A 27,195-nucleotide genomic window follows, 5' to 3' on the forward strand; every position below is an offset into this window, starting at 1 on the left:
TCATCAAAAACTGCATGAAAAAGCGTAACGTTGAAAAACTCCCAACTTTGACAATTTTTTTCTCTTTTTCTATAAAAGATAAAATTCCCAAATTTTCTTTAAAATGTAGGGCAAATCCTCCTTTACAACTGTAATTTTTTTGCAACAACATAGATGTAATAGATTTCGAGAAAAAAGTTGCTGAAAATGAGCAAAAACGGCATTTTCAAAAATGGTTGTTGTTCTTGTTGTTGTTGTTACCTTTTTTGTAAACTGCGTAGCGCCTAAACGCGTGAACCGATTTTCATGAATGAGGTGTCATTCGATTCGGAATTTTATGTAGATATCATATATTGATTGTTTTTCTTTCATGCATTTTCGGAGATCAAATCATAAATCATACCTTCTGGGTGAGTTATGGTAAGTGGAAGAGGTATTTTGCACATGCTGCTGGTTCTCCGTTGCAAAGCATTGAAGGCCTTAAAGTACATTAAGAGAGACCACAACCAATTCCCATGAATTGAACCAATTCCCGTGAAACTTACTAACATTTAGTAAAAATTCGAAATATGCCTCAAGTTATATGAAATTGCTCACTCTTAATTTTATTTTTTGTGACAAAATGTATTAAAAAATTGTCTTACAAAATTCACTCTACTTTGCTGTATCTTTATAATAACATTTATATCTACTTTGTTCATATTTATACTAAAGTGAAGTTGGTTTATAAACCCAACGAAAATAATTAAACATAATTTTCAAAATTACAACTGAAATAGTTAAGAACAAAATAAAGGAATCCACTAATAAAAAAATAAGTAACTGCAATAAACCAAAAATAGTGACCAACTGCAGTGACAAAAAATATAAGAGACTGTCCTGTCCTTGATCCAATCATTCTGGGGATATATCATTGTGGAGTATTTTTCATATAATTTCTATTTTTTTGATTTAAAGCGCATTAACATTTAAGGCCATTGGCGTTCGGAGCTTTTTCCAGTGAACTGATAGCCTCTGAACAGTATTCTTTCGTTACGGTCATCACTTTTCTCACTGGACAGTGAGGTCTAAGATGCTCCCAACAAGAGAAAATCTAAGGGCCAATAACTGGATTCGACCGCCAGGATCTTCGCTTTAGAATCCAGTAAACTCTAAACACTGAGCTAACCCTTTCCCTTTCTTGATAATTAATAACATTTATAAAGTTAAATAAAATACTAATGGCTACATTGCAGAAAAAATCTTCTTCGATTGATAAACAATAGAACAATAAATATAAATGTGGTTTAAAATTAAATTTCCAAACAAAAATTTCTTAAAACAGCACTTTTAGGATTTAAAGTCTCATCACTAAAAGAGTAAATAGTATCTTTTCATTCAGGATTTTTAACAAACGAACTAAGCAATTCTCGGATTTGGAGAACCATGACACTTCAATAGACATGTACCATCCCATAAATAAATCTAAAATAAAATTTAAGGATTAATATAAAAAAATAATTAAAATCTTGAGATAAACTACTTAAAATGCACAGATAAAATTTAAAAAGATAATCCATTATTAGAACTTAACCGTAGTAATAATTTCAATAAATCAAAACTACTATTAATTGTGAACATTGATTATTTTAAAACCTTCTTCTTTTAAGGAATAGGGGAGTATGTACCATATAGAAATCTTTATTAGCTCAAGAGAATTAATTTAGTGCAAATAAGGAACTATCTGTTATTAAAATCTGTAAAAGTAAATAAAATAAAGCTGACATCTGTTTGAGAAACATAAACTCCCATAAACTTAGCTTTTCCAACGTTCGTCTTCTATGTTTTGAGGTTGAAAGAGGTTAATTAGATGAGATTAAAGAAAAACATCTAGGTAGAGAATAATTAAGTCATTAGCTATAAGAAACGAAATTCATCAAATACAAATAATCAATGTGGAATTGAGGAAATGGGATATACCTCGCGACGCAAAAATGTGCCTTGAAAAATACGAGACAATTTTCTGATTGGGATAGTGGTAATTCTTATACTTTTACTAACGTTGGTTGTATAAGGTTGGTGAAGTTACTGTTGGATAATAGTGCAGAATGTTATAAACTCATTAATTTTTTACATGAAACAGTAAATTTTACAATACTAAATGAGGAGAGAAACAATAATAAGGTTAATATTTATATTATTAATACAGTAATAGTATGATGGCTAACGTAAACAGGTTTTTTCCAGAAAGATAACGCTTTGCCAGATGCCTCCATAAAGGGAGAGGGGAACGAACAAAAATTGAAAACTTTATTTGCACCCACTCAATACAGTAGATTGAGCTTCTTATTTTTTCCATCCACAGAGAAATTTCTTTCTAAATTTTAATCACTTCAACAAAGTTGAAACTGGGATGTTTTTATTTATGCTAAAAACAATTAATAATGATTTAGGCGAAGATCCTAACTCTCACAAAAATTTGGCAAAGTTAAAAAGTAATCACCAATTTTTTACATTTTTTTCAGACGTGGCTTAGCGTCTTACTAGCAAGCAAAGTGAAAATAGTACGCATTCATACGCGATAAAAAATAATTGAGTATTTGATTGCGAGACACCCTTATTAACACTCTAGTCCTTAATGAACTAAAAAATAAAAAATTCTACTTTCAGGGGCAAAAAATGAATATTTAAAAATATTTAACTATAAATTAAGGATACGTCCAGAATAAAATGTATGTCTAAAATTAATTCATGTTAAGGAATAAAACAGAAAAAATTAGTATACGTGTATAGCATAATATAATAGAACATAATATATAAAAATAAACATAGCCAACAAACACAAATCAATTTGCAAATAACTAAATGACTTCACTGGGCTTATTATTATTTTATTTAAGGTGCGTCAATATTATGACCACGGTCCCATACACAAAAAAAAAAAAAAAAAAAAAAAATATCTATATTGGGCTGCCAGACGTCGCATGGCCTAAGTAGCGAATGACCGGAGTATCTAAAGTCACTGTTGTCTGGAATCTTTTTCGGTGCACTACTGGCCCCTGATCAGTGTTCTGTGTTCTTTTTTAACAAACTACATTGTCCATCAGCGGACAGTGAGATGTAAAAGGCTACTAGAAACAGAAAACCTAAATGTCAACAGTTGGATTCGAACCCAGTATTTCTGCGAGGTAGTTCAGCCACCTCTAATCAACCACTAATCTAATCCTTTACCTATGTGCTTGTTGATATTGCGCATTCACTTAAGGTTATATATGGACAGTTATTACTGAAGATTGAAATATACTTTACAGTATTATCATTTTTATAACTGATAAACGTTACGAATAGTGGAACTAATTCATTGCCTGTATCACTGAATTGTTGTTTATGCACTGATAATTTAACTTTATAAATGATAAACATAAAAGCCAATATTCTCTACAAATTGAGAACTGAAACTAATTTGACGACCACTTTCTCACATCTCTGATTAACCATTTTCAGAAATAATTCCTTTGACAAAATATAAATCTGAGGCTTGACTTCAGATGGATGAATTGAATAGTTTAATTCGGATAGATGAATTAAACTCTCGTATACGTAATACTCTTAGAACCAGAGAGCTAGAAAGAGAATGAAATAAGAATTTTTGTAAAGGATACAAATAAACCTCCAAAAAAACCATTGGTTAAAACATGCCTTCTGCTAACGAAATATTTTTTCCAATGCGAACCAGCTTTCACCATTAACAATCCCTAGGAAATTAAAAGAACATATTAATATTGTTGGATCACTAATTCTAAACTCATATTATTCTGTTAGATTCGAAAATTGTTTGTAATTAATAAACTAGTATTTATCATTCGATTGAGTGCATATACTTTTTGCTTACATTTTTTTTATACTTTTAAATAAGGAAATAAAAAATATCTTTTCCTTTAAAGGGTTTTAGAGTGAGTGTGGAGGTTAATTAAGTGCTTTCTCTAATTTATTTATTTTTGTTACGTCAGAGACGTTTCGACCTCTATATAATAATAACGTTTGAAAGGTAGTATTTACGCAAACATTATTTATAAAAAAAATCATTATTAATTGTTTTAGTTTCAGTTAATATACTAGTTTGAATTTACCGTTTTAAATGCGTTAAAACATTTTTGCCAAATTCAATAAATAAATATGCTACTACTCAATTGTGATTGTAACTTGCACATTTATGAACGGACTCACACATGTCCTACACTCACACATCGAACTGATCTTTAAAAAAAACTGCTGAAGGACAAGAAAAAAAAAACATAGTTTTATGACTTCCAATTGCTAAGTATTTTCTGTGACAATTTTAAGAAAATATTTTATTAAGCCAAAAGTAGAGGAAAATAATAAACAAAAAATATTAGCTCTTGAAAATTAATTATCTCAAATCTTTTATTCAGTTTAAATTTATCTTAATAAAACATACCCAAAGTCCTACAACAGCAAATAAGTAGAATCCAAAACCATAAAATCCAGTTAAACCCAACAATCCAGCTGTACTTCCAGAAAGTGCAGACATAGAAGTCCTGCAGTATTCGACAATGGCTGAATTATTCCTCAAAGCAACTTCACTATATGCAACTATTTCTGAGTATAAAAAAGTTTGTTAATGAAAAGGTTAAAGCAGGATTAAGTTATACCATAAAATTGCTTACCTCCCGTTTTTTCAAGTTTTGTTTTTACTTTTCCAAGAGCCATGATTTACGAATTATTTACTAAAGTCACAGTTGCTGAACGCTAAATGAATTAACGTGAATGTTCTGAAAATTTATTAGAAGTAAAGTGTACTAGTTAAAGCAGTTAACATTTAAGATTATTGTTAGCTTACAGGGAAGGTTTCACATTGTTATATAAAATCTACATTCCAACAAGTAAACAGCTTTTTCTCGTCTCAAACCGTTGTTTCTGAATATTTTTTTAATGTTCAAATCAAACTGATTTTTACCCAATATGTACAAATAACAAAAAATCAATTGTATTAGGACTCTAACTTTAGGAATAATTTAATAATACTTTTATAACAATTTTAACTTGGGGGGAGCAAAAATCTTTTCCTTTTGAATAGATAATCTAATTGACTTTTTCGTTTGTTTGATACTCACATCTTATTATTGAGCGATCAAAAGGAATTAAAGCTCTCTGAAGAACTATTAAAAAAAATAATTTGATTAAATGACGAGTTGTTCGAAACAGGTTTATAAATTATATATCCTAATAATTAGATCTTTCACGTACTTATCTTAAAATAACATGAACTATGTATCTCCTTAACAAAAACTTACAGTTTAAAATGTTAAGTATAAGGGTTGATTAAACGCCAAAAGGTACACAAATCAGCAAGTACCCAACATTTCATTAATACTTCATTAATATTTAAGTAATTTTACTGCATTAAATTTCATTTATTTTTTTGAATTTATTAGAGGTCACAGACCCTTATGCTGGCCATTTTCGTCTACAAAATATTTGTTCAAATAGAACACTATTTCTTAGATTGACTGTAATATCTAATCAACAAACTATTAATCACAGTTTAAAAAAAAAACTTTATAAAAAAAAAATATGAGGTTAAAAAATTCAAAAACTTTTTTCAAAAATGCTTGCACCAACATTCATCAATGATTTTGTTTATTTTATTTATTTATTTTTATTTTTAAATAAAAATCTTCGGTTTAAGTTCGTAATTCGATTAAAGCAATTGTTACTTTATTTAGTAGTCAAGCGTTTTTAATAATAGGTAATAATTAATCTGGCTTTATCGCAAATAATATAGTTTTCTTCAATTCTCAATCTAGGTATTCTTACCGCAGTGTTATATATTTGGAATATAAGATATACATATTTTTATGACAGCTAATTATACCTGTATTTTACCTACTATAAGTAAAATTAGAGGAACTACATTAAATTACAATTGAGAAATGAATAATTATTGTTGAATAATTTACTGGATATTACCTATGCGTTATTTGTACTCACAAATACTTCGGTAAGAAGAATTCTAGACTGAAATATTGTTTTAAATCCGTGATTCAAATTTAAACAGTAGCCGACTCTAACTTTGTCTTTTTCTATTTTAACATGCATGTATATGTGACTACTCAGAATAAAGGGCCTAATAAAGATAAATCAGAAGAATAATTTGGAATAAAGCTATAATAAAGTACCTATTTAATTACGAAGATATAATATACATTTTATCATAATTATAACAAAAAATAAAATATTATGAATGAACTAAGGGAAGGGATTAGCTATGCGGTTAGCGTATTGGATTCCCACGTGGAGGTTCCGGGTTCGAATCCAGCTGCTGACCCTTAGATTTTCTCTTCCTAAGAGCTTCTTACAGCTCACTGGCCGGTGATGGACAGTGTTGTCTGTAACGAGAGAACACTGTCCGGAGGCCGGCAGTGCACTGAAAAAAACTCCGGGCGCCAATAACCTCAGATGTTGACGCGATTTAAATCAATAAAAAAAAAAATTATGAATGAACTGGCCAGCATAAGGGTCTGTGACCTCTAATAAATTCAAAAAAATAAATGAAATTTAATGCAGTAAAATTACTTAAATATTAATGAAGTATTAATGAAATGTTGGGTACTTGCTGATTTGTGTACCTTTTGGCGTTTAATCAACCCTTATACTTAACATTTTAAACTGTAAGTTTTTGTTAAGGAGATTTTTGGACTTTTTGGATAGATTTTCCTTTTTGTCTGTTTTGCAAAGTTACATATCTGCTTTACAGATTTTATTAAAATTTGGAATAATAAATTCTACCATTATAACCTAAAAAGGTGTTAAGTCCGAACCGTAACTACCACTGGAGCGATCTTTTTAAAGAATGATTATAGTTGCGGTCCCCCAAACCATCCTCAATAACAATTTTTTAGATAAAGCGTTTTGAATAAAATAGGAAGGTATTTGTACGTAAATAGCAAAATTAAAAAGCGATTTCAGTACTTCCTTTTAAGAGGAGTAAGAAAAATAAACTGCGATTACAGTACTTCTCCCTAAAAGGCAAATATTTTGAATCGAATTCATTGATGTAAATAGGTTCACTCATTGATAATTTTAACGATTGCAGTACTTCCTCTTAGTAGGTGAAAGAGCATGGTGGCACTTCACAGCCACGTAGAGGAGCTTTAACCACTTCTTCGTGGTAAATTTTATCCAAATCGAACTAAGCATAATAGAAATATTGGTAATAATAGTATTAGAAAAGGCCTTACTTGGGTGGGGCAAACTCCCCTCCTTATGAGTCATAGCGACGAGACTTTTAAAGTGCAAATCTGTACAAAATTTCGATTCGAATGACACTTCATTCATGAAAATCGGTTCACGTTTCGATAATTTGAAACGATTACCATACTTCCCCCTAATAAGGGTAAGAGCAGAACGTCGTTTAAATGTTACGTAGGAGTGCCCTAAACCTTTCATCCTGCCAAATTTTATTAAAATCGGGTTAACATTTTCAGAGTTATTAGTAATAATAATTTTGAGAAGGGGCCTCACATATATGGGGCTAACTCCTCCCCCATTTGATGTACAGCGTCGAGACCCCCAAAAGGCACATCTACATAAAATTCCGAAACGAATGACACCTCATTCATGAAAATCGGTTCACGCGTTTAGGCGCTACGTTGTTTACAAAATAGGTAACAACAAGAACAACAACAACAACAACAAGAACAAGACCAATTTTTGAAAATGCCGTTTTTGCTCATTTTCAGTAACTTTTTTCTCGTAATATATTAAATCTGGGTTTTGACAAAAAAATTACAGTTATAAAGGAGGACTTGCCCTATAATTTAAAGAAAATTTGGGAATTTTATCTTTTAAAGAGAAAAAAATTGTCAAAGTTGGGTGTTTTTCAACGTTACACTTTTTCGTGCAGTTTTTGATGATCAACCCTTATACAACTGTCCTACCGGACAGTTTTAATTTCTGAGTAAGGAGCCCCTAAACGTTTTTTTCCGGTGAATACTTATTTGAAAATTTTTGAAAGTTGAGTGCGCGAACTTTGCTTTGAATAACAAATTAATAGCACATACCGTTTGAGTCTAAAAAAAAGTGTATCCAAGGCAATTTCACGCGCAATTTTGTGTCATAGCGCGCTGGTATGAGGTTAATGGTGTAAATGACAGTGTAGAGATTGTACTGAAATTGTTTGTAATGAAGTGTCTGGGATTAAAAGTGTTTCAATTTACCACATTCTACTTAGATATCCGTGCATGCTAACAAGAGAAATAATAAAGAATTAGATTTTTTCTTCCTAGGTGCTTCCTACAGCTCACTGTCCGGTAATGGACAGTGTTGTCTGTAACGAGAAAACACTCAGATGTTGACGCGACTTAAATCATAAAAATCATAAGAAGAAAATATTTTGGTACATAGAGTGGCAGGCATTGTGTACTAAATCTAATGATGAAGTAGATGATCTATTGTATAGCGGTATATCTCCACCTCGGGTATTATAGGAAAATTAAAAACAATTACTTGAAGAGTTTAAGTTAAAAGCATTGAACGGCCGCAATATACTGTATATAGAATAGAATAGAATATATTTTGCCTGAACATATGTTCTACATACAATAGGCTCGTCATAACAAACTTCGGACTACAATAAATATTCACTTTACACAGTTCAAATAGTAAACAATATCAGATCATTCAACTTTGAAGTGAGTAACATTTCATTTATTATTCAAGAAGCCTTCTATTTTATAAAATGCGTTATCTAATAAAAAGTTTTTAATAGTTTTCTGAAATGGCTTTTTTTCTAGATTTCTCATGATTATGGAATTATATTAAATATCCTGGCTGCCATCAAGCTCGGCGCCTTGTCGGACCTAAACAATCTCTTTCTAGGCAAATGTAAGTCATTTTTGCTTCTTAAATTATAGGAATGTTCATCACTTCTTAAAACATTTTTCTCGTTGTTTTTTATATGCATAATATTCGCTTAAATAAATAACGACGGTAAAGTTAATATTCTATTCTCCTTAAATAATGGTTTACAGCTGTCTATTTTTCTGCTATGAAACAGGATCCGATAGAGTTACAGCCAGGCAATAAATTTGTATACGGTAATCTGCCGACTAATTGGTTGGCTAATAAAAGTGTGGGGAGAGTTGCTGTATTGGAATAAATATATTTTAATCCAGTTGCATTATTCTCGCTATGTTATAACAAGGAGTTTAAAGACGTTTTCCAGTTTGTAGCTTCCAGTTCCATTTTATCGGAATTTAGAATAAGGTTTTTAAATAAGAAAAAAATAGACCATGCCGAATTTATTTCGTATTTGGATGGGAAAGATTGGACTGGTCTAATACTCGTAAATTATTGTATTAATGCATCAAAGTACAGGCACTTTTTAGTTTCACAATTCAACTAATAGGGTATCTATCCTGTTTATAATTTAATAAAGTTGTTTATTTCACTTGGGTTCGGATATTCATTAAGTTTTATTTTTATTTATTTTTTATCATACTTTCAGTATAATTCTATTTTTTTCTTAGTAATTAAAATAAAATAAAAAACCCTCAGACAGTCAAAGACCAGTATTTCTTGCTGAATTAAGTATATTGAAAGCAAACTGTAACAATATTAAAAATGTAAAGTATTATTATATTTATTATTGTACTATATTTTGATTTTTTGATATTTTGATACAAGATATTTTTGTTCTTGTTATTTTTATTCTCAAAGTTATCAGTTTTATTTAGTTCCATATTTAAACATTTCATATAATTACATCTTATTCGACCCTGCCGACGATCTTTGAACAATATAATTATATGTCTTCTATTTATATTTTTATTTTATGAAACAATTAAATAAAAGATTTAATAACCTGTCTATAATATTAGATACATAATGGGGCCAATATAAGAACAAAAATAGGTAAACATTAAAATCTTATTTAAGTCATTAAAACAGTGTATGATTTATTTTCAGAAATAGAAATAGTTTTTTAAAATTTATTTTCGATATCAATTTATAAAAAAAATGATGGCAACTCCTGCAATATCTTAGTTATCATAATTAAAAAAAAAACTCCCCAAGAACTTGTAGTGGGAGAGTTTGTTTAAGGGAAGGGGACAAAACATAAATCCAGGGATTCCCAGATCCTACTCATTTAACCTGCAAAAATTTTTTTAGAGTACTGACCAGTTTCGATTTCAAGTTGTTAAGTCTTTTTTGTTTCAACATGGCTTGGAGATTAATGATTTTCCTGGTGTACTGTTTTACTCATAGTATGGCCAGCGACTCTTTGGAAAACGATTCAAAAAACATCTTAGAGTAAGTAAAGGCTTAAACTTTATATTTCATAGTTTAAACCATATACAAGTGTCTTTTCAGTGGTTTGTGATTAGATCAGACATTTTTTTTAAGGCTGGCCACATACTTTCTATTGTTAGTATGGGCTCCTATTTCTGAGTCGTCAGTAGTAGAGTAGAGAGTAGTCAAGGGTCAATTTCCCTCATCTTCGTGGCAACCATAAAATTTCCAACAGTCCGATATAATGTGGTCAAAAAGATTTTTTTTAAAATATCCAAGAATAACCGAAATACCTCTATTCATTGTTTAAATAAATATAACAAAACCTTGAGATGTTTTGAGGAGGTTTTACTAGCGGCACCAATGCATCATCAGTACCGCTAGAAAAACTAACAATTTTGGCGGAATCTTAAGAAATATTTTGACCAACGTAAAAATATTAATGGCGTTATAAGTTCAAAACTTTTAAAAAATTAGAATAAAAAAAAAAAATCAATAAATGAAAAATAAAAAATTACGCGCCTTTTTATCAACTCCCTAGCAACGAAACTTGCAAAAACGTACACCTGGATGCGCTGAATGTGAGATCCCATTCTCCAGTTTAACCTGCACACATAAGCACATTTGAAATCTTGCATACTCTCTTAGTTACAAAAAAATAAATAATTGTAAGCACCGTTAAAATGTTCTTTTGCGTAAAGTTGTAATATGACGTAAACCATAGGTAGAAACCCCAAGTATGCTGCCGTTAGATCTTTATTCCAAGAGGCCGATTACAGCATACCGAGGGGTGATGGTATTGTATGTAGCGAAGGCGGCAATGCTCCAAGAAGGTTGTTGGTGCCATTGACTTTTAAATGTACTCTGACTAGTACAGTGACTTCGATGCTAATACGTAGACGATGCTTCTTAAATAAAAAATGAATTTTACAAAATAATAGAAAAGGGGAATTAATATATTTTATATTTTAAAAGTTTTCATATTACAATTTAAAGCGAGAGTTGATGGTGGCTTGTTATTGTTAGAAAAACCAACCATTTTGGTGGAATCTCTTATTTGATGAAAGGATAAATTTCCATAAAGTGTTCTCTTTTAAAATAAAAAAAAAAATATTGAAAAGACGCTTCTTTAACATTCGCATTCGTAATGAAAGAATTGCAAAATGTCTTGAACAATTGCCGCATGTTAGACAAGGGTATATCCTAATTTATATCTTAATCGTATCCCGCGTGTTCATGTATTACCAATGGTTTGGACCTTTCATGCATCAACTGAGGTATATTAATCAGTTTGATGTGTGAATTCGACTTTAATTATGTATCCTTCCCACACTATACTGTCTGACTAAGCGATTGTTAAAACGAATTAGATTATAAGAATTTACGATTATATTCGAATGTTGGCGACGAATATACTTCCCCGAATCTAAGCCCCAAGTTCAATGAATTTTCACCCAATAAGTAAATGGTCGCATTGCCTAATAAGGAATGCAATATTTTATTTTTTGTAAACTCGTTTGTATTGCTGTACTCATCCTCTAGAAAATACTTTGGACCTTTCAGTATTTCTAGAACGATAAAGTGAGTTTTAAACTTAACTTAGGTGTGTCGCTAGGTCGTTGTAACTACTTCTCTTATTTCACTATTATTTGAAAAACAAATAGTCTATTAATTACACAGGTCTACAAAATGTAACTTTTTGTGAGAGCTGTTTTACTTCTGAAAAGTGACTATATACGTACAATTGAGTACAGCCATTTTCAAAAATAACCCCCCTTTTCTCCTATCACATCAGGTTTTTTTTACAAATCGGGAATGAAAAATTCAATTATAATTGCAAAAAATACACATTTCTTTTCAAATGTTGATACAGTTTTGATTAAAATGCTGGTTGTATTACTTGGAAATGCACAATGTTGATTCACTAGAATGTTATTTAATCAATAATAACGTTTTCGTTTGCCTTCCAGTGATCTTTTCTTGGAAATTCTCTTATATCCTGCTGCAGAGTCTTCTCTTTGAAGCGTCTAGCAGTAATCCGCTATCATTGATATACTCCATCGTCCTTGGTACCGTCGTTCCATCTCCCGGATGTCCTGATGGAAGCGTTCGCCTTGTTCCTCGCTCACCGCCCCCAGATTCTCAGGAAATACATCTAAATGCGAAAATAGAAAGTGCACCTTAAGACTTGTGTTGCATCCGAGAATTCTGAATTTCTCCAGCATTGTGGCTACTAATTTTGCGTAGTAAGGATCTTTGGTGTTTCCTAAAAACTTCTTGGTTACATCTATAAAGGCTTGCCAGGCTCCTCAGGTCAACTTCGTTACAATATTAAAAATAAAAGATAGTGTGAAGTATGCAATAACGCTACTAAGACTAAAAAATTAAGACTGTGACTTAAAAAAAATATGGTATGTGATACAAGTAAACGGGTATCATACTTGGTATCAGGATATGCATATTACTTCAAAATGACTTAAAAACTCAAAACAGCAAAATCACTGTAGACCTGTGTTATGTACGATGATGATATTTTAGACGCATTTATAATCCTCGACCATCAGTCAATATTGTTTACTTTTGTGACTGGAAAATGTGAACATATGTAGATAATACTGTTTACGAATTAGTTCCAATGATGAAAGTTTGGTTAATTTTGATGGAGCCCACTGAAGGGTCACTAGGTATTTATTACCTTTAGCAAAGTTGAGAATTTAATTGTTTTTATTATTAAATTCTTCAGCAGACCATTTGGTATGATTTTGAGATGGACTACAAGTAGGTTTGCCACATCCAAAAAGTTGCACTTATTAGCTACTTCTGAACGCCCTAGTGTGATTGATGTAAATCTCTAGTGTTATTTGTGCCTAGCATAACTTTTTTTTGTAGATTTTGAAAAAAATTCAAAGAGCTGTCTGCAAAACATGAGTTGCAGCTCACAAGAATGGTTGATGAAAACCCAAGAACAGTGAAAGGAAAAGTTCATTGCTAATTATTCGCCTTACGGTAATTAAAACTGTCAGGTAGGCGTTGTATAATGGTTGAACGTCCAAAATTGCACGAAAAAGTGTGATGTTCAAAAACACCCAACTTGACAATTTTTCCTCTTTTCGTAAAAAGTTAAATTCCCATCGTTTTTTAAATAAAAGGCATATCCTTGTTTAGAACTGTATTTTTTTTTTTTTTGCAACTACGCAGATTAATTAGTATCGAAAGAAAACGATGCCGAAAATATGCAAAAACGGTATTTTCAAAAATTGTTCTTACCTTTAGCACCTAAACGCCTGAACTAATTTTCATGAATGAAGTGTCATTCGATTTGGAATTTCATGTAGCTTTGCTTTTTGAAGCCCTTGTCATTTTATGGTAGAGAAGTTAGCCCCTGAATGTGAGGCCTTTCTAAAACTATTATTTACTAATAACTCTGTAAATCTTAGCCCGATTTTGATTAAATTTGGCGCGATTGAGGGGGTTAGGTTAGAACTTCCCTACACAACGTCAAAGCGCTATTTAGTTCTAAAATTTACTAGAGGGAAGATTGCAATCGTTTCAAATATTTGGCGCGTCATTAATTTTCATGAATGAATTATCTGTCATTCGATACGAAATTTTATCTGGTCTGGTTTTTTTTGGGGGTCTGGACGCATACAACTTTAGAAGGGTAGTTTGCCCTACTTTAACTATTATTATCAATAATCTTCGCCCGATTTTGATAAAATTTGGCAGGAAGAAGGGAAGCATTGCAATCATGCCGTATTTGCTGTTTAATTTTTTATTGCCCATTTAGGGAGAAGTATTTTTAATCGGAGTATAATTTTTCTTACCTCTCTTAATAGTAAAGTAAAAGTGAAGGCAATTACTTTGCCTATTTTTCAGATGGGGCTTAACGTCCAACTATCAATTAGGTGTCGTGGACGGGGGCGGAAGCTCATACTTTACTATAAACAATTTTTTCTGACAAATTAAAAGTAGTCATACGCGGGATTCGAACTGGGGATTTCCCATATACAAAGCCACGCTCTTGACTACTAGGCCAACACCCGCCGCTACCTCTCTTAAGAAGAAGTAGCGTATTTGCAGTTTAACTTCCACCAAAAGACTATTATGGCTGTGCCTAGAGGTAGCATTTGTAGTTATTATTTTTTTTTAATTTATATTTATTAACTACACCCCTTTCTTACTTATATTAGGTTCTTATTAATTTTCTTTCTATGTTCTAGGATTCCTTTGATAAGAATGGAAAGTGCTTTACAACGAATGGCTCGAGAAAACATAAATCCAAGAGTTATTGAAGCTTTTTTTGAGAAAGCTGCCAAAAAGGAAAATAGTTTAGCACCAGTACCCTTATTTAAATTCCTGGATGTAAGATTTCACATTTCTCTTGATTTAGTACAACTTCTTTTATTTTTTAATTATGTAGGCTATCTGTTATCTATTTCTTTTCAAGTCAATCTCGCAGGAGATCTTTGCAGTTAAAGATGAACATTACTTGACATCCTTTTTTACGAGTACAAATACGTTATCAATAGTATTTCTTCTAAAATAATCCCAAATGTTAAATCCGTACCTAAAGCTACATATATCACCGAAAAACTACCACAATACAAACAATTGGTGAACTGTTTTTAATATTTTGATATTTTCTTTATAATTTCTCCTCAAATAGTAAAAAATGTCAATCGAAGACAAAAAAAAAATCAGTGAGTTTTCTGATAATTTTACAATTTCTGTTTTAGACTGAATTTTATGGAGAAGTGTTAATTGGTCATCCCGGCCAAAAATTTAAGGTAGTGTTTGATACTGCATGGGCCAATAGTTGGGTACCATCTGTGTTATGCCCTGTTATACAAATTGCTTGTGGTATGTACAAAATTTAAAGTTATTTAATTTTTAATAATTAAAAAATAATGGTTAACGGTGAATATTCAGGTAATTTATATACTGTTTCATCAGATTTTTAATATTTTTATTAAAATAAAAGTGCGTGTATAAAGTGTGGAAGAAAAAAAATATTTTAATGCAAATAAAAGATATGCAATTATTAAATTGTTGAATAGAGGCTGAAGTATGTTTCAAACAATTTAAACGGAACAAATCTCTGATAATTAAAGAATTAGATGGGCTTAAGCTTTTCGAACCCTTTACCACCTCTGGTTGTGTGGTTTTTATAACCAGGTTATAAACTTGCTTAGTTGACTTTCGATTCCTCCCAAATTAAGTGCTCAGCAACTTCTTGTGAACAACAATCTTGGTTTTTCTACCTTACCAGGAGTCAGGTGAACTTACTCTTGAGCAGCCGTATCCAACTGTTCAGGGGAGTAGCAGCACCATTTTTCGATGACGAGCATTTCACCGAAGACTAGTTTCATTACACAGTTTCCAACGGTTTAGTTTCAGAAAGCAAGAAGGGAGCCAAACTTGATGACTCTTAGTGGTTAACCAAAAATTGTCCCTGTTGCTTTACTTTAACTGTGTTAATAATCTTTTGAAAAGCTTTCCATCAAGTTTCTATACTACTATAAAACTTAATATGAATTTTTAAAGTCGCATACTGGAATAGAAATAGAGTTAACTGTCTCGATTATTTTTACTTTTTTCTGGTGTTGACAATGTGGAAAGATGATGTTTAAAGTAATCAGAAGCAAAAAAAGAAAATATATGAATATTAATTGTACAAATGGCATTTAGGTTAAAAAGGCTGCAATATTGGTGACATGGTTTTTAAAGACAGAAGATAAATGACACTTTAAATTCAGAAACTTTATAAGTAAAAGTTAAATTTCTCTACACAGACCTGATGAATGAAAATCCAAAACAGGCGACAATCACAAAAAGTACGCTTGAGATAACAGATGAAATCATTGGCACAAGAACACGTATTCGAGCACTTGTTCTTGATAATTGGAATGCACAAGTGCTCGTGAACTGGTAGGGACTAAAGATTCCCATATTGGGAAAGAATAAATAGATGTAGCGTAGTGACGGATGAACTCACTATTTGTTCTGTGCCATATTCAATTTTTATTTTTATTTTAAATAATAGTGATAAAGTGCCGATTAATTATAGCAAATCATTATTATTTCAACTTAGGACATGTGGAAAGTACTCAATAAAGTTAACTCATTATCAATTCATATGCAAAATTGATGCTGAGTTGAATTGCGAGTCATGTCAGTTACAAAAGAAAGAGGACCTGAAAAATATTCTTGTGGAATGCCTATTTTAAAAACCCATTAGAAAGTATTACTATTCTGATAACGTAGAGGAGCATATTGAAAAATTGTTGATCCCAGACACTGTCAACTCGGCCAACTTTATAAATATGTAACATGCATTATGAAATTAAGATATTTTCTCTCATAATAAGTATGGATGGTTTTATATAAACTTATATATAAGTTTGCTTTTTAAACTTATTCTGTTTTTAGTATCTTATTACATGTTTCTATGTAATTCATTTATCTAACTCGTATTTTTCTTATTTCTCTTTCAGCATTTGTTTGTTTATCATGTATGAGATTAATCTGTACCTAAACATACTGCTCCTTTGTATGGGGTCTACCCCCTCTAACAAATAAACAAAATTGAATTGAATAATAATAGTGATTATTAATATAAGAATAGGTGTAGTAATAAGCAGCTAAACCTCACAATTTATAGCTTTGATTACATTTATATTTATAGCTTTTGAGTGTCATTTAAGAAGTCATATATCTGCCGTATTTGGGATTTTTGTGTCTGAATTCCTCAGTTAGAAAATTTTGCTAACTCTTACTCCTTTTCAGAGAAAATATTGCAGTTCTGCCGTATTTGCGCTTAATTTTTTTTTTTACTTTCTTAAATTTCTCTTTCTTCTCTTTAGAAGAAATTATTGTAATTGCAGCTTAATTTCTCTTACACCTCAGAAGAAGAAAGATTGTAATCACTGTGCAATTTCTTTTACTCTTCTTAATAGAAAGTAATGTACTCCGAAGTTTAATTTCTTTTATACTACTTTCAACTGACTAGTTACCCAATTCAATGAGCTGCTTAGAGAGGTATCTTGTTTATTTGAGTAAAAGAGTGCTTGAGTAGTTATTCGTTCTTTTTTACTTGTTTATCTCCCATTAAACCTTTTACTTAAACCCCCAGACTTTTAGCAATTTCTTCTCATACCGAAAAGGTATTTATCTAAAAATATCTTTCATTTTGATTCGAAAAAAAAAAAATTACCAAAAAAAATTGTTTTTGAGAGTTCTATGGGTAAGCATTCACTTACTAAGCAATCTTTTAAAATATTTCTCTTTAGATGTAGTTTCTGTTATAGCTTTGAGTGTCATTTAAGAAGTCATATATTTGCTATATCTGGGATTTTTGCGTCTGAATTCCTCTTAAAATTTTGGTAACTCTAACTCCTTTTCAGAGAAAATTAACAGAAATGTTAATATCAAGTATGAAAGGATTATATTTATACTTTTTATAAATGTTAAGCATATCTGTAAAACTGGATGTAAAACAGAAAAGACTTTTGGAGGTTTAGTAATTACCTGAAAAACTTAAACTGAATGGTTTTGTTAAAGAGATTTTTATTTATCATCTATTATCTTTTAAGTGATTAGACTTGAATAATTGCTTTTATTCTTTAGCTTTACGTTCAAAATATGATGCTTCACGTTCGTCAACTTATGTGAAAAATAATACACCTTTTGAAGTAAAGCTTGGTTCACTAGAGCTAAAAGGAAAATTATCAACTGATTTATTTCACGTATGTACAAACTTTTAGTTAAACGAAAAAAGTAACGACTTCTTTTAACTGTTTGTTTAACTTTTTTCTTTCTTTTTTTGTTCAGGTAGGGCAAGTAAATGTTACAAATCAAACATTTGCAGAAATAAATGAAATGCCATGGATTTTATTTTTTAGTAAAGTAGATGGCGTAGTAGGCCTGTCTTTCGCTGATTTTGCTATCGATGAGGTGGTTCCACTATTTTACAATATGATCAAACAAAACGTAGTAGATCAAAAGATATTTTCATTTTATCTTAACCGGTAAGCTTTAAAGAAATCTGAATAAATGTATAGCGTAGATGTAGTAGCACGTCCCACTTAGGCTCTAACTTCATCTTTCTATATCACTTCATGTTGACCTATATTTCTTTTTGTACTATTTTTTTTCTGACGATTTCATACATTAATTTATTTGTATTAACAGTGTAGTCATACAATATTATCAAGCTATGTGTAACTTTGTGGTACTCGGGTATATTTCCGAGTCTTGACATTTGCTAACCGCCTCCGTCCACGACATTTAATCGTTGGGCGCAAACCCTTCTGTAAAAATAAACTATATTTTTAACTACTAATTTCTTAGATTATTAATTTATTTACCTATAATTGCAGTTCTCCAACAACATCTAAAGGCGGTACTTTAATGTTTGGAGGAGTTGAAAAAAGGCACTATTTAGGGAATTTTACCGATTTAAAAATTATTCCAAAAACAGGAGTTTGGTCTTTTCAAATTGATTGGTGAGCGTAGGAATAACTTTTGATTTTACTTAAAGTAAAATAATTAAAAATTTGTCTTTAATCTAACATTTCATTATATTCCAATTACTTTGTGAGCAAATTTGTTTTTATATAAAAAAAACCATCTGTTGTAAACTGTCACACTACGTTTAATTTTTTCGGTTTTTCTCTTACCAAAATTTTTGTTACTAATGATTAATACTTCATTCATTACAGGATCTTTACAAGCAATAAAAGAGGCCAAATGTTTTGTCAATCAGGATGTATGGCATATGCAGATACAAGTGAAAATACTATAAGAGGCCCAGCGAACGATATTGAATTGCTTAATCAAATTATTGGTGCCAAATCTTTTTACTTCGGAAGATACTTTGTAAGTGATATTTTGTACTTATATCTAGAATTTAAGTTCTCAACTGAAAGAATACTTAGTTCTTCTGAATAGGACTATATTAGAAATTTGAATAAACAAAAATTAGAAACTATTTTTACCAAGCTTCAAACAGTAATCTGGAGATATAAAAGTTTGGTTTGGCTAAGGATTGTCCAATATTTCCCAGATAAGCGCCTTTTCCTCCATGCATCCTTTGGTTTACTAAGAAGCGTTAATTGTCTATTTTTAAAGTAGATTGGAGATCCATGTTTTACGTACATTCGACGTAATAGGAGATTTTCTGTGACTGTTTTTATTCTTTCACTTTGCAGTTTACACTAATGAATTCAGATTTTGTACAAACAAATTCTTTGGTTATTTATAAAATTATATAAATTCTCTAAATAATTTTTTTTTTATTATATTTATTTATTTTTTTCAATATTGAAGATAATTATATTTATAATGAAATAGAATGCGTGCTAAACATCTAGAAACAATTACTTTTTTAAAAAAACGTACCTATTTTAAAAACTATAGTTTTTATTTCATAGTAATCAGGAAATTCAAGTTGCATTTCGTAATTACAGGTTCCTTGTGGTAATGTAGCCCAGTTACCTAGAGTTACTTTCGTATTAAAGGGGAAAAAATTCACACTGAAAGGAGATGATTATGTGCAAAAGGTAAATTATTAAAACTATTTTTAAGCAGAATAACTTTGTTCCTCAAACAGAAAAATTTTACATTCTTATTTTAGGTACAAATTATAGGTTTTAAATTGTGATTTGTTTTTTAAAGTAACATCTAACTCATCCATGGTACCCATTTTACATAGTTTGACTTTTCGATGTTTTAATAAATATTATCAATAACCAGATTATATTCAACTTTTACCAGTTTAAATTTTGATAAATATTAATTATATATAAGCTTTTAGCCAAAATATCGCATACCATATTTCTTGTTACTTTTTAGAGATTAATTATCATAGGCATTGTTAAAATTTATTATTTTAAATTTTTGAGATCAAGTAGTCGAACTTAAGTTGTTTACATCTTGTTTAATAAGTCCCAAGAGTTTTCTAATAGTTAAGTCTTCGTCTTCAATTTGGGTAGTTATGGCGATATTTTAGCGGTCGACCTCTTGGTGAATCAAATTTTAAAAATATTTTTAATACTTATAGCAGTTTGCTTTGATTTTTGTGATTTTTTTTTTAAACTTATTTTTAGATGACATGGGGTCCAGTAACAATATGTTTATCTTCATTTAAAAAATCTGAAAATGCATCCGATGACAAATGGGCTTTAGGTGTTGCATTTTTGTCAAGATATTATGTAAAATTTGATCTGGGGAAAATGCTTATTGGATTTGCTGACGCTAGGCTTTAAACTGGAAGATCTTTATTTTAATTTCCAAATACTTTATTGATTTAACGTACCTACTCATTTTATAATGTTAAACTAGTTTGAATAATTTTATTCAATGTTAAATAATTGGTTCATTTTTGATAATTAAAATACAATATATTATATTCTGTATTTGTTGGATTCTAATCCGCTCTCGATTCAATTTTTCTTAAATTTTTTATTACATATTCTATAACACATTTTTAATTGTAAAAAAAGATTATCATTTGTTGATTTTCATTAAACTATTAAAGTTAAACTATCTTAATGTAGAATTGAAAACTAATAACCATGCAGAACTTCCAAAATAAAGGGAACCTTTTAAGGTTAAATCTATGCCGAAACCTAGATAAAAGGGTGGTTTAGACTTGGAACAATTCGGCATTTAATTATCTATATAAATAAAATTGCTAGATCTAAATAAGAAATTGCTAATGTCTTTCTAATGTGTGGGGAAAGGATACGATAATGAATGTAATTCTCAAATCAAATTTTTAAAGTTTTCTTTGGAACGAAGGCACTGCCTGTTGTTTTGTATCAAAGTTAATGAATTAATGGTGTAAATTTTGTACTGCATAAATAATACTAATAAATAAAAAAGAAAATTTTACGATCATTTTTTTAATTATACTTATTATTTATTATGAAATTTTCATCAAAAATAATTTCTACTGTATTGTGAATAACAAAGTACGCGGTAAGTTTAAGAATGAACTTTTAAAGATTGGCTTTATGATAAAATGTCAATGCAAAAACAAAATAAAAAAAAAGTGTTGAAGATTTTCTCTTTTGAACAACTTGGAAAAGAAATTTACTTTTATATTTGGCACTACTAATAAGATGAAAATACCAGTGAAGGCATCTGTATTATTCTTTCTAATCTAAGTAAATGTAAGAACTGCTCCAATGAGAATTTAAAGTTTCTGAAACAAAGAATTAGACGGTAACATTGACAAAATACAACGAGCCATTCAAAATCCACCCTGAAGAAAAAGCTCCGACTAACTATTGTTTATCACCCGCATCCTGTTCCAGCAATGGCAGTCATTTTTCTTACATACCTATACAACTCCATCCTTAGAAAAAACTCACTTCACTATTCTCAGGTAATTTTCCACAATCCGTATGATCCTCAAACCCAACAAAACAGTTCATTCTTCTTCAGCTTACTACTACTAACTACTTGGTAAGATTTTCGAAAAGCTATTTCTATACCGACTCCAAACTCTTATAACTCCACTCCATATCATCCCTAACCACCTAATTGGCTTCCGCAACAATAAATCTACCATTCATCAAGCACAGAAAGTTGTAGATTCGATCGTTTCCTCCCTTGAGCAGAAGCTGTACCACCCGGTGGCTTCCCTTGACATCTCTCAAGCACCCTCAAATCATATCTTACTGATCGCTATTTCCTTGTTGTCCAAAGCACTTTCTTTTCTCCTGTATTTCCCTAACTTGCAGCTATCCCTCAAGGAAGCTTCTCCGCTTTTATATACCATATACACGGCAGATTTCTTACAACATCCCAACCCACCACCTTGCCCCAAGTCGATTATACGGCCATCCTTTCCCCTAATAATGATCCCGTTATAGCTACTCGCCCACTCCAAGCCCACCTTAACATCCTGGAACCCTGGCTTCGAAAGTGGAGAATGAAGGTCAATCAACAAAAATCTAAATATATTATTTTCACCGTAAAATCCTTCCCGCCATATATTTCAACACACTTGCCTCCCAGCATTTACTCAAGTCCGTTATCTAGAACTCCACCTTAACAAACGATTGACATGGAATTCTCTCACACGACTCAAACGAACTGAACTGAACCACGGATACAGACTATTAAATAAACTGTTAAGACAAGCACTCCAAACTCACTTTGCACAAGTAATGGTTACTCTAATGGTATGGTTACTACTGTAATGGTTAGCGCCGATAGGAACTTATGGACTAGAACTATTTGGGACTGCCAAACGCACAAACTTCTATCGCAGTTAATCATTACCATCCAAAATCCTATCTACCATAGCCAGTGCTCCTTTTTACATCTCAAACCGCACCATCCATGCCGACCTAAAAATTTCCCTTCGTTTCCGCCAAACTCCGTGACATCGGCCTTCAGCTATTCAGGGAGGAAGTAGAACTCCCTGACGCCTTAAGGGCCTATTATGGCTGTCATCATTGCGTGGTCGTCGTTCAAGATTCCATTGTTGGCGCTAAGCCAACGCACATACTAATGTACAGTTCATCTTTTTTTACTAGCCGTATAATTGTAAAATTCTTAAAAAAAACAACTTTGATCAAGTTCATTTAAAAAAATGATTTTTTAAGATAGATTATTTAAGTCACTTTATGGGAAATCTTATTGAAAAAAAGCAATAAATAATTTCATAACTTTGCTATTGGTTTATAATGCTCATTTGTAAATAAGTGATACAATTGCTGGATTTAGATTAGTCTCTAGTTTTTTTTGTACATAATATTCTATTATTTAAAAAGCTTAAGAATCCGTAGGAATGTAAATACACTAAATAAATAAATAATTAATAAATCAAAATAAATAATAAATAAATCTATATAGATTGTTGTTGGTTACATAAAATAATGCTAATGCGTTTCTAAACAGACCAAATCAATTCTAAAATTGTCTAATTCTGTAGTTGTTCTAATAAGCGCCAATAGATAGCACTGGCATGCCATTTTACATTCTAATACTAGGTAAAGATGAAATAACTAAGTCCAACTGAAAACTTGTCATTTATTTAGTTTATTTTTTGCTTTATCTATAAGTCTCATCCGCTCATCCGAATGTATTCAAATTTTTAATTTTACTTATTATTTTCAATTTTTATTATCTCTAATATGATATTTTTGTGGTAAGATAAAAACCCACCTTTGCCTAACTAGAGAAGTCGATTTAATGAATTGCACTTCTGATAAACTAATTTTATCCTAAACTACAGAATATGGGCTCAGTGATTATTGCCCGAATCTCCAAAGAAAAGATGCAGGGTTCGAAACCAACAGCCTACCCTTCGATTTTTTTTTTTTCAAATTATAAAATCGGACTTAAGGAGTATTAGTAGTCTTTAAGAACGGGAGTTTTTCAGTATAGATGGAAAGAAGCATTTTTAACCCCAATTTCTATAAAGGGGTGTCCATAACGCAATCGATATTTATCTTCCAATTTCGGGATTTGTGTGTTTTCAGCAAGTCACGTTTTCTTACATCTACCTCCGATAAATAAATTGTTCCCTGAAAAGCAACAGAGATTTTTATCTGATCTTTCAACGGTGATAACCTGATTTGCTTCATGAACTACATTCTGGAGACCTTGATTTTCGCAAGAAACTTATTTAAACACTTGCTGTTCGAGAAACTCGGGAATTTACTATCTGCTACTCTTGTTTTTCATAGTACTTGAATTGAAGAATACGGTAAGTCAAATGGAATGGAACTATTACCTCAGTTAGGATAGATGTTTTATCGGGAGTACACCATTAATGTTTCATGCTGAATGTTTATCATTTCTCATTTCTCCAACGCACATTCGGCGAGTAGAAAAGTGGCAGACAGGTGCTGTATGTAGTAGCTGGAACAATTCAGTGCCCAAAGAGCTGGACATATTTGCATCAGATAAGAAGATTAACATTTTAAATATATAACTTCTTGTATGTTGTAATCACTTGTGGATTATAGAGTTTCTCTTTTTTTGTGCAATCGTTATTGACTGGATTTATCTTTTGTATGACTTCTATTTTGGCTTTGGAGCTGTTTGTTGATGTAAACAATTAAAGAATGGGAGTTTCACTGAAACAGAACTTGGAAGGGAAGCATACGCTTCCCCTTTTAAATATTTAAGTATTTTAAATACAAATTGAAGAACAAAATGAATACAAGTTTTTACTAAGTTTAAAGAAAATGGCTGGAACGATTTCTAAAAAATTGTCAAAAAAGTGAAAAATTCACTCATTAAAGAGGTACAGTTGAATAGCTTACTTTAATTACATAACTTAATGGATAGGTGACTTTAATATTAAATGGTACTTCTAGTCAGTCAATTTACTTCAAATTTTGGAATCACAGCAACATAATCGATACTTATTGATATTTTAGTTTGTAAAACTGCACATTACACTGAAGTGACCTAGAGCACGGGTCCCTTAAACCTTACTTGCTCCTCGGAGCACTTTGTCAGTAATGGGTAAAGGCCCACGGATTCCGTTATAAAACACATATACACTTTAAGTTCACATCACAAACTATAATTAAAGGAGATAAAATATTAAAACAAAATATATGTTAGTGATGTCATCCGTCTAGCCGTGTCTGTTTTTCCTAATTCTGACAATTCAGATTTTCGTCATCTTCAAGAACAATATGATTCATTGCGAGATGAGATGTCACCGATTTAAGCTGGAATTGAAGTTTTTTTTTTTTTTTTTTTTTTTTTTTTTTTGTGCTGACGCTAAAAATGCAGAGATGGAAAGATTACAAATGGAAGTGAAGTAATTTAAAGCTGTTTGGCAGGACTTGGATAAAGTTTTTGCAGTAATTATCAGAATTCACTGTGTTTTTTTTTAAAATTAAAATCTATTCGTGAGTTTTTAGACCATAGTGAGTTTAGCTTTACTTTAGACCAGTGGGGAGCAAACTTTTTTAATGGGGGGCCACAAAGTTTAAGAAATTCTAGAGGAGGGCCAGAATGATAGAAAAAAATGCATTTTGTGTTAAAGCTTTTAATCATAATATTATAAAAACATTACAGCATTACACACTTGTGTAACTACGCGGCTAGTTTAGCTTCACCTATAGGCTATGCATCTATTATTCTACTTAGTAGAATCTACTTTATACTTCTCCACCGTCAAAACGTAATTATAGCGGGCCATATACGTACTATCCATGTCGATGGACCTTCGGCGGGCCGGATTAAATACTTTCGCTGGCCGGAGTTGGCCCGCGGGCCGTACTTTGCCCATCACTGCTTTAGACCAATAACGTAGATACAACTAGAATCACAAACAAATGAATTCCGGATTTGTGGTTAAAACTCTTGCTGTGAAGTAGGAATAAAAATTTTGTTTAAAAGATTTTTAATTTCCTAAGTTTTTGCAACTTCTGGGCAATAAGTTTTCTACATTTAGAGCAAATCTGAGATATCTTAAAATACTGAAAAAATTGATTCATTGAAAACAGTACTTCGATTTACCAATATTGACCAAAAAATTATTGCCCCGTCCCTTGGTGGCATCTAAGCGAAATATCATCTTTGAACATTCTCTAATTCGTTATTTTTGAGTCACGGTGGATAATAACATAGTTAATGCTTCCACCTACCAACTTATACAGTTCTACAGCCCAATTGTGAAGGCCATTTTTTCTTACTTAAGGGATCTCTTACTGTGAGTGAGTGTAAGTAAAGAAGGAAAAGACAGTTTTATCTCACAAGCGAACGAAGATTAATAGAACTCACAAAGTGGGCACGGTAATTAGACTGTGTCGCCACAATGTCCCGAGCAAAACGTCAGTAAGGTCAGTGATGTAAAAATACGAGGAATATGTGTGGGTCAGTGAGTGTGAGAAAGATGAAGATTTGGTGTATGAATAGTATGGACGTAGATGTTATATCTACTTGTTTTCAGGTTTCACCAAGTCCTCGGACGTAACACTTTCACCGTCTCTCCCTCCACCCGCTGGTATCTAGTCTGCTTCAACATAACTCCCCATCTTCACTTGTAATTTACAACTTTGAGTCGTTATACTAAGTATCGTCGACAAGCAACCTCTTGATATTCATTATCATGAAATAAATACATTAAAATGTTATCTTTTTTTTAGAAAATTAATAAATTTTTTATTACTTAACTTTGTTTAAAAATTTATTAAGGCGTTTACAGCTTGTAAAATTTAAGTAGCTAAAATAAAATTGTAAATGAAGCAATTCTCTCAGCTCAATGACAGTAGTTTTGAATATGGGGTTCATTATTATATTATTTCTCTCTTGGAGTAAGATTTTCGTAGCAGTCTTTACGATAAGCTAATAGAGAGCAGTCTGAACTATATTCCAGGTGTTAGTATGTCTAAGATTACAGCAGTGTTGTTCAGTTGAAGCAGTCTGCATAATATGCAGCTGGTTGCATCGTCTACTATGTTAATTTGGTATCAATACCTACGTTTTGAGAGAAGAATGTACTTTCTATGAGTTGCCAGCAAACAGCAGTCCGTACGATATTCCAGCTGTTAGCGTGGCAGCTGGTAGCACCGTCTACGGATGCTAGCTACTCTGATTAGGCCGAAGTACTATTAACCATTTACACGAACTAGAGAGGTCCATTACCATATAGTGAGCTCCGAAAAAAAGAAAATGTAAAGGCAGCGAGCAGGAGAAATAGTTCACTAACCACACTTAGCTAAAATGAAAAGACCGGTCGCTGGACAAAGAAGAGAGAGCTTCATTAGGAATCTCATTTGATCAGGAGATGGTACAAAGAGTTACATTATTGTTTCCAGATCAAATATATGACAAACTTAGTGAGGATGAATTCGATTGCTGAAAAGATTCTCGGTTGGAGTTAATGGAAGAAGCGAATGAAACTAAAGAAATGGTATTATGGGTTTACAGAACAATGCATGG

At 31.4% G+C, this 27,195-nt stretch overlaps 2 protein-coding genes across 5 annotated transcripts; one reads left to right on the forward strand and one right to left on the reverse strand.

The window, feature by feature from the left end:
• Positions 1-1,204: 1,204 nt before the first annotated feature.
• EMC6 (ER membrane protein complex subunit 6) lies at positions 1,205-4,837 on the reverse strand. Of its 3 annotated transcripts, none has more exons than XM_074140607.1 (5): positions 4,647-4,837; positions 4,418-4,578; positions 3,621-3,713; positions 2,677-2,696; positions 1,205-1,443 (listed from the first exon to the last, which is right to left on the reverse strand). In XM_074140607.1, the coding sequence occupies exons 1-5, from the start codon at positions 4,687-4,689 to the stop codon at positions 1,413-1,415; spliced, it is 348 nt and encodes a 115-aa protein (XP_073996708.1). In that variant the 5' UTR covers positions 4,690-4,837; the 3' UTR covers positions 1,205-1,412. The 3 variants fall into 3 exon arrangements, with proteins under 3 accessions (XP_073996708.1, XP_073996706.1, XP_073996705.1); XM_074140604.1 differs by lacking the exon at positions 1,205-1,443 and adding an exon at positions 1,639-1,797; XM_074140605.1 differs by lacking the exon at positions 2,677-2,696.
• A 3,704-nt stretch (positions 4,838-8,541) lies between these two features.
• LOC141460506 (lysosomal aspartic protease-like) lies at positions 8,542-21,171 on the forward strand. Of its 2 annotated transcripts, XM_074140569.1 has the most exons (11): positions 8,543-8,672; positions 8,775-8,865; positions 10,153-10,293; positions 14,493-14,634; positions 15,009-15,132; positions 17,899-18,017; positions 18,103-18,299; positions 18,651-18,776; positions 18,993-19,149; positions 19,740-19,832; positions 20,379-21,171. In XM_074140569.1, exons 3-11 carry the CDS (start codon positions 10,202-10,204, stop codon positions 20,535-20,537), a joined length of 1,209 nt encoding a protein of 402 aa, XP_073996670.1. In that variant the 5' UTR covers positions 8,543-8,672; positions 8,775-8,865; positions 10,153-10,201; the 3' UTR covers positions 20,538-21,171. The 2 variants fall into 2 exon arrangements, with proteins under 2 accessions (XP_073996675.1, XP_073996670.1); XM_074140574.1 differs by lacking the exon at positions 10,153-10,293 and having other exon boundaries at positions 8,542-8,672.
• Positions 21,172-27,195: the final 6,024 nt, after the last annotated feature.

This window comes from Rhodnius prolixus, unplaced genomic scaffold (assembly GCF_049639745.1).
Source record: "Rhodnius prolixus isolate KJV_2025 unplaced genomic scaffold, Rpr scaffold_1, whole genome shotgun sequence".
NCBI classification, from domain to species: domain Eukaryota; kingdom Metazoa; phylum Arthropoda; class Insecta; order Hemiptera; family Reduviidae; genus Rhodnius; species Rhodnius prolixus.